At 25.1% G+C, this 9,535-nt stretch overlaps 1 protein-coding gene across 2 annotated transcripts; it reads right to left on the bottom strand.

Annotated features, from left to right (window-relative positions):
• Positions 1-4,907: 4,907 nt before the first annotated feature.
• On the bottom strand, positions 4,908-7,588 carry LOC126555902 (uncharacterized). Of its 2 annotated transcripts, none has more exons than XM_050210885.1 (7): positions 7,375-7,588; positions 7,209-7,274; positions 6,853-6,942; positions 6,651-6,731; positions 6,439-6,573; positions 6,150-6,320; positions 4,908-6,073 (listed from the first exon to the last, which is right to left on the bottom strand). In XM_050210885.1, exons 1-7 carry the CDS (start codon positions 7,442-7,444, stop codon positions 5,181-5,183), a joined length of 1,506 nt encoding a protein of 501 aa, XP_050066842.1. In that variant the 5' UTR covers positions 7,445-7,588; the 3' UTR covers positions 4,908-5,180. The 2 variants fall into 2 exon arrangements, with proteins under 2 accessions (XP_050066842.1, XP_050066843.1); XM_050210886.1 differs by having other exon boundaries at positions 7,215-7,274.
• Between the last annotated feature and the right edge of the window lie 1,947 nt (positions 7,589-9,535).

Here is a 9,535-nt window from a genome sequence, read left to right as displayed (position 1 = left end):
AGGCTCAATTTTTTTTTATTAACATTTGAAATTCAAATATTGACAAAAATTCGTCAAAACCATGAATATTTGCAAATTATTTTGTAGTTATATTTCATAAAAATTTTTGAATAAGTAGCTAAGAGTTGAAAATTTAATACAAGGTTTTTCATAAGTTTAACTTACAATTATTATAAAAGAACTTAAATTTTGTTGTATTCAGGCCATTAAAACATAAACCACCTTTTTCACCAACCACTAGAAATTATATCCTAGGCTGACAAATCATCTTCGTTCAGAATCGTTTTTCGTATACAATGACAACTATCATTGGATTCAAATTTAACACTCCTATAATATATAATAATGATCCATACGGCACCTAATGTACAGCAGAGCGGTACTCACTTGCCCGCTTTTTTTTTTTTTATATGTATACAATAAATTACTGGAGCTAATATGTATACGGGCGAGTGATTATTACGGCATCATACATCATCTCCTATCAGAAAACTATACATGATTTTAGGTTTTGCTGCATCATCTCAATGAGGATTATATTTTTTCTCAAAAAATTTAACAGTACACTTTTAAGAGGTCTTTAATCGGTTATTTATATTTGCTTGTAGCTCATTCGCTTGGAACACTTTTTACGTCCAATTATACATCACAACCAGTACAACCATCCCACATCTCTATGGTATGCCTACAATTCGCACAAATCTCCTTAAAATCTTATTTAAATATATACGGGTAGTCAATCTGCGGGTATGGTGCTTTTATAAATGTTATAGAAGTGTGCTTAAAATAGAAAATACTGTATTATGAAAGAAATATGTTAAATTTACCAATTTGTTTAAAATATCTTGGTTATAATTGTCTTGAACAATTTTCAAATATCGAGAAAAATTAAAAGATTGAGACAATAACATGGTATGTGATTTTTTTTTTTTAATTTAATAAAGTATATTTACTTTAAATAAATTGACCATTATACGCAGAGAAGGAAATTAGTTTCTTGTTGACTATATAATTTAAATATAATATAGTCAATAAAAAAAAATATTAAATGCTAAATTATATTTAATTATAGTAGTGCTAATATTTATTTATCTGAATTTTTTATTTCGAAAAATGACCGAACCTGCATTTGATTGAAGAAATACCAGAAAAAATAATTAATTAAAACTACCACGTTCATAATTAAAATAATATACATACATAAAATTCCGTCTTATACATTATGGTTACTAGATTTTTTGTTTTGATTTATTATTATTTTTTTTATTTGAATTACTAAATAATCATTACATTTATTCTGCATTATGCTAAAATGATAATAAAATTAAGTTTATTAAGTTTATTCATAAGTCTTGAAGAAAAAAACTACCTAATGATAACACTCCTGATTTATTGTAATTTAAAAAATATATATTATATTATTATTTGAAATATTGAAGATGGACACTGATTAGTATTGATTGATATTGTTTGTATATATTTTATAATTTGTATTCATCATTTTTAACTGTTTTTGCTATTTTTTTTTTCATAGCTTGAAATTTAAAATGTTCTATAATGACGTAATTAAATAGTTTAGCTTGTAAATAATACCATTACAGTCAGTCAACAGGATTCCGAAAGACACAACTCGGCCCAATAGGTACATAAACCATATTTATAAACTGTTAAAAATAGTGAGTCCTTTCTATATAATAAAGATACTGCGAAAAATCACTTGTACAGTGAATCACTCGAATTCTTCAACATAATAATATATAAGCATATAAAGACAATATTTTTGTTAATTTAAATTACGATATCTCCTGTTTTATAAAATACGTCGAGATATTCGATCGTGACTCCAGTATATATTTTAATATTATCTCTATACCAATTGATTAATCTTGTCAACTATAATACTAGGTATTATGTATTTATGTTATACAAAATTACGGTTAGGTTAGGTAATAGGTACGCAATTATTCGTATTTAAAGTACAATTAATAAATTATAATTAGCGCCATCAACATAGTAACAACTATTAGTTATATTTTAGATTCTGAACGGAGTGATGAATGTATTGATTTTACAATGATGTTTTTTTTTTTTTTTTGTGTCTGTGTACAGCATAACTAGTCGAAATAATGCTTCAATTTCAAACTTCGGGGGTGGTTTCGGATAGAAAAGTGAATATCCTTGGTGCATTATAGAGGTAAAAAGTAAAAATTTTCTAACAGTTTTCAAAAAAATCGAGAAAAACAAAAAAAAAATGACGGAAAAACGGAAATTTTTACGCAAAACCAGTTTTCGACCGAATCGATTTTTTTATATGGTTGTAATTCAAAAACTAATCATTGTAAATACTTTTAATTTCACCAAATATTTATGTTAGTGTTATCTACATACAGTTAAATTTTCAAAATTTTTTAACTTTTTTTGAGTTATTTATAGACCACTGAAATTTTCGATTTTTTATGCAAATTTTTTTTTGAAGTGTTGGTAAAAAAATTTTGGATGACCAAAAAACTTTAAAATTTAATACAAGGTTCTTTATGAGTTGTTCTTATTTTAGTTAAAAAAAATTAAAAATCGTTAGTCACAATTTTTTTTATAAGCGTTTATAGTTCAAATTTTTACGAAATCTGTCGAAAACGTGAACATTTGCGAGTAATTTTGAAGTTGAAAAATCATAAAATGTTTTGTGTTTATAACTAAGGATTAAAAATACAACACTAAGTTTTCCATAGGATTTTTTTTAAGTAACTATAGAGAAAACTCGAAACATCATTATAGGAAAAATTTTAAGTGCGTTTGAATTTTAAATTTTTACGATAACGATTTATCCTCAAACGATTTTAAATATTTGTTAATATTCAAAAAGTATAAGTCGTAGATACTTGAAAACTTTACCAGTTATTGAGATTGGAATTTTCTTTACATGATTTAATTTTCAAAATATTTTGGGTTTTTAGAGCTATTTATAGATAATTGAAATTTTCAATTTTTCTGAATAATTTTTTTTTTGAAGTGTTGATAAAACTTTTTTGGCCCAATCAAAATACTTGAAAATTTTATACAAAGTTCCTCATATGTTATTCTTATAGTGATTAAAAAATTATAAGAATGCACTGGCACAATTTTTTTTATTAGCATTTGAAGTTCAAATTTTGACAATAATTCGTCAAAATCATGAATATTTGCAAATTATTTTTTTATTTATTTTTTTTTTTAAATTATTTGTAGTTCAAAATTCTTAATTCATACAATTTTTTGTATTTATATCTAACGTTAAATATTCTAGACTAACAAATCATCTCCGTTCAGAATCGTTTTTCGTATACAATGATACCTACCATTGCATTCAAATTTAACCTACCCTAGTCCGAGGTCCACTCCACCCCCTAATGTACAGTAGAGCGGTACTTACTTGCCGACTTTTTTATACTTATATAGCTATATGTATCATGTATACATATTATATAAATCATTTTTATAAAAACACATTATATTATACGTAAAGTATAAATTTATTTATTACTGTGGTTGAGAGCCTAAACATGATATGTGCAAAATGACTACTTTACAGGAGAACGATTTTAAAAAATCAACAATTGCCAAAATACAAAAATTCTACTTTATGAGTGTTTTTTTCATTGTTTATTTTTGTCTAACCATGTATATGTGTAATATGCATGTGTAATATTCATAAAAAACACTAATAATTGAAAAAAAATAATATTCTCTATTATTTTTAGAAACATTAGGAATTTAAAATGCAGTTATCATATTCAGTCATTTTTTTTTTTCATAAATTTATAACATAACATATTTTGACACAAAATTTGTATTTTCTAAAAAATTTGAAAAGAATTATCACAATATTATCATTTCTCTAACATTTTTAATTTATTAAAGTTCAAACTTAGAAAATAACATAATATGAAAATAAAAAATAAAATAAAAACTTAGACTTGTAATAAATTAACATAGTAGGTACTACACATTTATAGCTTTAAAAAAAAAAAAATAACAATATTATTAAAAATGTAACCTAGATATTCATAAAAAATAGTTAATAATTTAATAAAATAATAATAATAATAATAAAACAGGTAAATAATTGAAAACTATTCATCATCTGATGAGTTTTCATTTAAGTTTGCAGCTGTTTGTTTGGACTTGGTTTTAAGTCCATGGTAAAACGAATGATACAAATAATTTATCAGCGGTAGAAGACTAAGAAGATCTTTCTTTTTCTCTAAATCGATCGGATTTGGTTTATTGTATGTCTGTGGAATTACCAGTTGTGATGCACTTATAGTCTCTCTTCCAGCTCTTGTCTTACCAGTTGTTTTTTTTAGATCTAATATGCGGAATGGGGCATCAGGGTCAAGTGTAGTTTTGAATTGAACAGTACCAAAATTCTTATCATATCGTAACCATGTGATTTTCAACCAATTTACTTTTTCTTTATTGACATCCAACTTTCTTTTAGTAAAAGTACTTGATAACAAAGCTGAAAATGATTTAAAATTGTCTATTTCCATTTCAACTACTTTAAGAGGTATTTTGCCTCTTACATTTCTTACAAAATTGTACCAATCTATGGGTATGGATATTTCAGAATCAGATAATTTTTTAGCCTTTTCTATTCTTGCATGATCAGTATCACATTCTAAATGTGTATGACCTGGGACAAGGAATTTTTGATCAATTATCTCCAAAGAAGGATGATTTTGAATAGCCAACATAAACATAACTGCCACATTCATGTTACGATTTTGTCCAGCACAAGTATCAGAATATGTTACCAAATGAGTAATTGAATTAGGTATTTTTTCTAAAATGTATTTATATAAAATTGAAGCAATTTGGTTTGATCCACGTCCAGCCAACGCTTCGTGCCACATATAACAATATGTTTCTTTAAGTCCAATATCTCGTATAGTTTCATTGTAAGTCCAAAGTTGACGTTTGTAGAAAACTACATTTGATTTCAAATCTGGAGTGGGCAAGCATTGCTGCAAATCAAAAACGATAACTTTAAGATTAGGAATAGTACTTAATAGTTTTTTATCTTCTTGTTTTGCTTTATATGCCGCATCTACCATATCTTTGTGATTTTGATTCATGGTATTTAAAAGTTGTAGTTCTTCACCACTAGAATGTTTTGATTTCATATTGTATTCATCGCAAGTTTAACAAGTATCAACAGATGGTAACTTAAACTTAAGTCCTGTTTCTGCAAAAACACTTCTATACAACCAATTTGATGAATAACTTTCACCATTTTCAGAACATTGTTCTTTGTACAGATCAAACATTTTTTGAATGTTTAAATTCTGTGATAAATATAAACGACTAGTATTTTTTCTTGAATAATGGCTTTCAAAAGCAGGAAAACTTTGAATATGATTCAAAATTTTTACTCTTTCTTCCTGTTGAAAATTTTGTGATTTACCTTTCCCAGATTTAGGTGAAATCCCTGTTATAGATTTTTTTTTTTTATTAATGATCACATCTAGTCTTCCACGCCCTATACCATAAACATTTTGGAACATTTTTTTGCACACATTCAACATTTTACCATTTACTTGTAAATTATATATGACAGTTACAAGCCTATTATGTGTAGTTCTAGGTGCTGATTTTCTGATAAATGTAGTTGCCCTTTTCTTTTCCTCTATTTGAATGCCATCCATTAATGTTTGATCTTGTGCTCCTAAGTTTCCTAATCCGTAGAACTCTTCAAATATTAATTTTTGTATATCTTCAGGGCAAAGATTAAAACAATTCTTTTTACAACAAAATTTGATTGTCCTAAATACTTTTTTTGGCTTCTGTTTCCCATTTCTGTCTTCATATTCTTGACCAAGATATTTACAATTACTCATAAAATTACGTTTACCTTTTTTGTATCGTTTATTCTTACTACAAACAACATGGCCAATTTCATCACCATTATCATGTATAATATTTTGGTTGTTTGCAGTTGGCTCATTACTTTGTAATAATAAGCTGTTGGAATTGTTTTCAATTATACCTGCTACTTGATTAGATGTAGATGGTTGGTTAGTGAATTTAATTGTATCTGTTGACATAAAATATTTAATTAGTTAATAATTGTACTGTTTATAATCTCAAACCATGTTAAAATTGTACATTACCTAGAGAGTAACTACATGATACCTCATCAAAACTTCTCTTCACACAATCTTCATTTGTAATATATGAAAGTTTTCTACATGCATTTTTATTTACTTCAGCTTGAATATTTTTAGTAGAATCAAGATTTTGAGATAACTCAGTTAATACCTCATTACTTTTGGATAAAGAATCTAAATTAGAAATATAGGGTTTTTGTTTATAATATTACTTAAGTAGATTACATGTATATTGTACTTGTGTACTGTGTGTAGGTAGTGTATATACTTTATAGAATATTATGTAAATTACCAAACAAATCAATAGATGCCTCTATACAGTCTGGACTATTATTGCTACACACTTCTGTAGTTTTCTGTTTTATGTAAAATGGATTATAGGTTTGGTCAGCATCTGAATCATCAAATACTGACGATGATGAATTGTCTATCCATGTAAAATAATTAATATGGTGCTTAGTATTATTTTTACTAATAATAGAAAGGTAATATTTAATAACATACTGCTTAAAATTTCATCTCCTGGGTCATGTATTACATGTGCTGATAATGTGTTTGGTATAGGACGCAAGTCATAAGATTTTTCTAAAAAAAATTAAAAATATAATAGGCACCTAGGGATCAAATTTTTCTATAATACCTTAATGTATTAATGAAGTTATAGTAAATTAAAATATTAAGACATAATATAACAATATTAACATACCTATTTTATTTTCATTTTTGGTATTTTGATAAGGAAATTGCAATGGCAAATCTTTACTGCTAAATACATCAGTATTTACATTTCTGAAATCTGTATTAAAATGCAAAAAAAGAGTAAATTAAATACAATAAAAATATATTAAATCCTTATCCCTACATTCAACAATTATATTGACTACTAAAATTATTACTCTGCAATTATAATATTGTTAATTTCTTACACTATATTAGTCTAATGAATTTAGAAATGCACAATACAAATAATGATAAATTTGAACTTGGAGAATAATATATTATTTTATTAGTATGTATAAAATATTTTTAAATTAAAATTATAAAATTGATATTTATACTAACACTCACTTTTATTACTGTTATTTGCTGTTTTCTGGTGAATAGTATTATTCTGCAATTTCAATAATTCTATAACATGAATAATAAATTAATAGTATTTAATTTAATACATAAAACAAACCATTAGTAATCAAAAACATGGTTTTAAATTTTAGAATAATACACCTACCTTCGTTTGCATGAAAACTTGGTGAATCTTTAGCTAAAGCTAAAGCCAGTAATTTCTTACTTCTCGACATTTTAGATATTTAAAATAATACTTTTGTTATAAGCATGAACAGTGAACACCAAACACGTCTTTTCACAAACTTACGAATAATATTTGACACTTTATAAATAATAATATATTATTAAATATTATTATAACAACATTAACAACTGAAATAATGAATACTGATGCCTGATAATAATGAACAAATATAATTTTATTATCATACAATACACATAGAAGTATTTATTTTTAAACACACATGGATAGGTACATGATATTGGTTATTGCCGCTTTAAATGAGCAAAAACAAAGCAATAGCGGGTAAATAATAAATATTATTTTTGTAAAAACCATGATACAATAATAAGAATATCTAGTGTCAAACAATGATAAGTGCTATAAATAGAAATGGTCAAATGATGATACGCGTCGAAAATCAGCACATATCAGGTTTTGACTAAATAAAAAAAAACATCAATTTTGATAAGTGAAATATCATATAATGCCACAAAATAATTTGTTATCCAATGAAAGATATCATTTATAATTATTGTTATAGCGTCTTTGATATTACAGCTACAGATACCATATTTTGACACAATAAAATATAGAACTAAAACAACATTTATCATATATAAACTCAAAATCGAATTTTTGCACATATCATGTTTTGGCTCTCAACCACATTAATTAAATTAATGAATTAGGTATGATAAAATGTGTATTAGTTAATTGGTTTAGCATCACGTTTTGGATTTGTTATTTTCCATAGATTTATTTCTTAGTTGTGTTTACCTAAAAAAGTTTTCGTCCAATTTTATACTTATACAACAGTTTTCATAAGATCAAAACTTATAGCAAATTGTTAATGAATCAAACCAGGAGTAAGTTTTAATTTCGTTACCTTCTACATGGCGTTATATAATACACTTCCGTTCTCCAGGTCAACCCTATATTACGCAGTATGCATGCAATATTTACTCGTTAAAACTGGTAATCAACGGCCTAGGGCGTAATATACAAGTGATTCATTAGATGTCAGAGTTGACAAGCAAAAAAAAAAAAAACACAATGTTATAAAAAACATCAAAGTAGTGTAATGATATGAGATCGAATATAACAATTGAATATGTTTTGAATGGAATATTATGTACTAATTATCTACCTGTAATATTTGAATTTAAATATATAAATAATAAATATTATGTAATAAATAAATAAGGATATATTAATAATATATAATATGTAGTATATTATTTACTATAATATACTATAGGCGTAGCTGTATATCGTGTATAAATTCCTTCTTTTTTTTTTTTTTTTTAATAAAAAAAAATAGAAAACATAATAGAAAAAAGAACAACTTTAATTTTGGTTGATTAATATCCACAAATGTTATATTATATAGTAATTGAAACATGTTAAGATATAGGTAAATTTATTTTTTTGGTGAAATTATTTAGTAATAAATTATCCGTATGTTTAAGGAACTTTTATTAGTTGTTGATGGGTAAAGTGACGACTTAATTAGAATAACAAATACATGTTAGAATAAATTGTTGCTTTCTGATACGCAATCCTGTAATTATACAGGGTGATTACTTTATTTAAGAATATTTATTATCTCAAAATCTATTAAAGTTTTTAAACATATATTTTTTATGAGTACAGTTAAAATAAAGCATCATTTTATTAAAATAATATAATATAAATATTTTTTATCGTTATAATTTTTTTAGTCGTTTGCTTTTTTGAGTAACATCTTATATTTATAAATTTGATACATAAAAATCGAAATTCGGACTAGTAGTTTTTGAGTTCTAAATATTGAATGTGTAGTTGATCGAAGTGGATTGGTTCGGTGATACCCTGCTAAATGTTGATCCACTACTCAACTCACCAAAGCTTTAAATACTTATAGTATAAATCATAAAATACTAATCCAAATTTCGATTTTTATTATTGAAATTAAAATTATATTTTATTTTTTTTTTTTAAGTAAATATTAAAATGCATTTATCTGTAGGTATTATAATATCAACTAGCAAATTATATAATTCTAAATGGTTTGTATAATATAACGAGTGGTGATTTTAGTATGGATAGCGAAACGTATCCT

This window comes from Aphis gossypii, chromosome 1, assembly GCF_020184175.1.
Source record: "Aphis gossypii isolate Hap1 chromosome 1, ASM2018417v2, whole genome shotgun sequence".
Classification (NCBI taxonomy): Eukaryota; Metazoa; Arthropoda; class Insecta; order Hemiptera; family Aphididae; genus Aphis; species Aphis gossypii.
The sequence above is the reverse complement of the archived record's forward strand: the minus strand, read 5'-3'. Positions and strand labels throughout refer to the sequence as shown.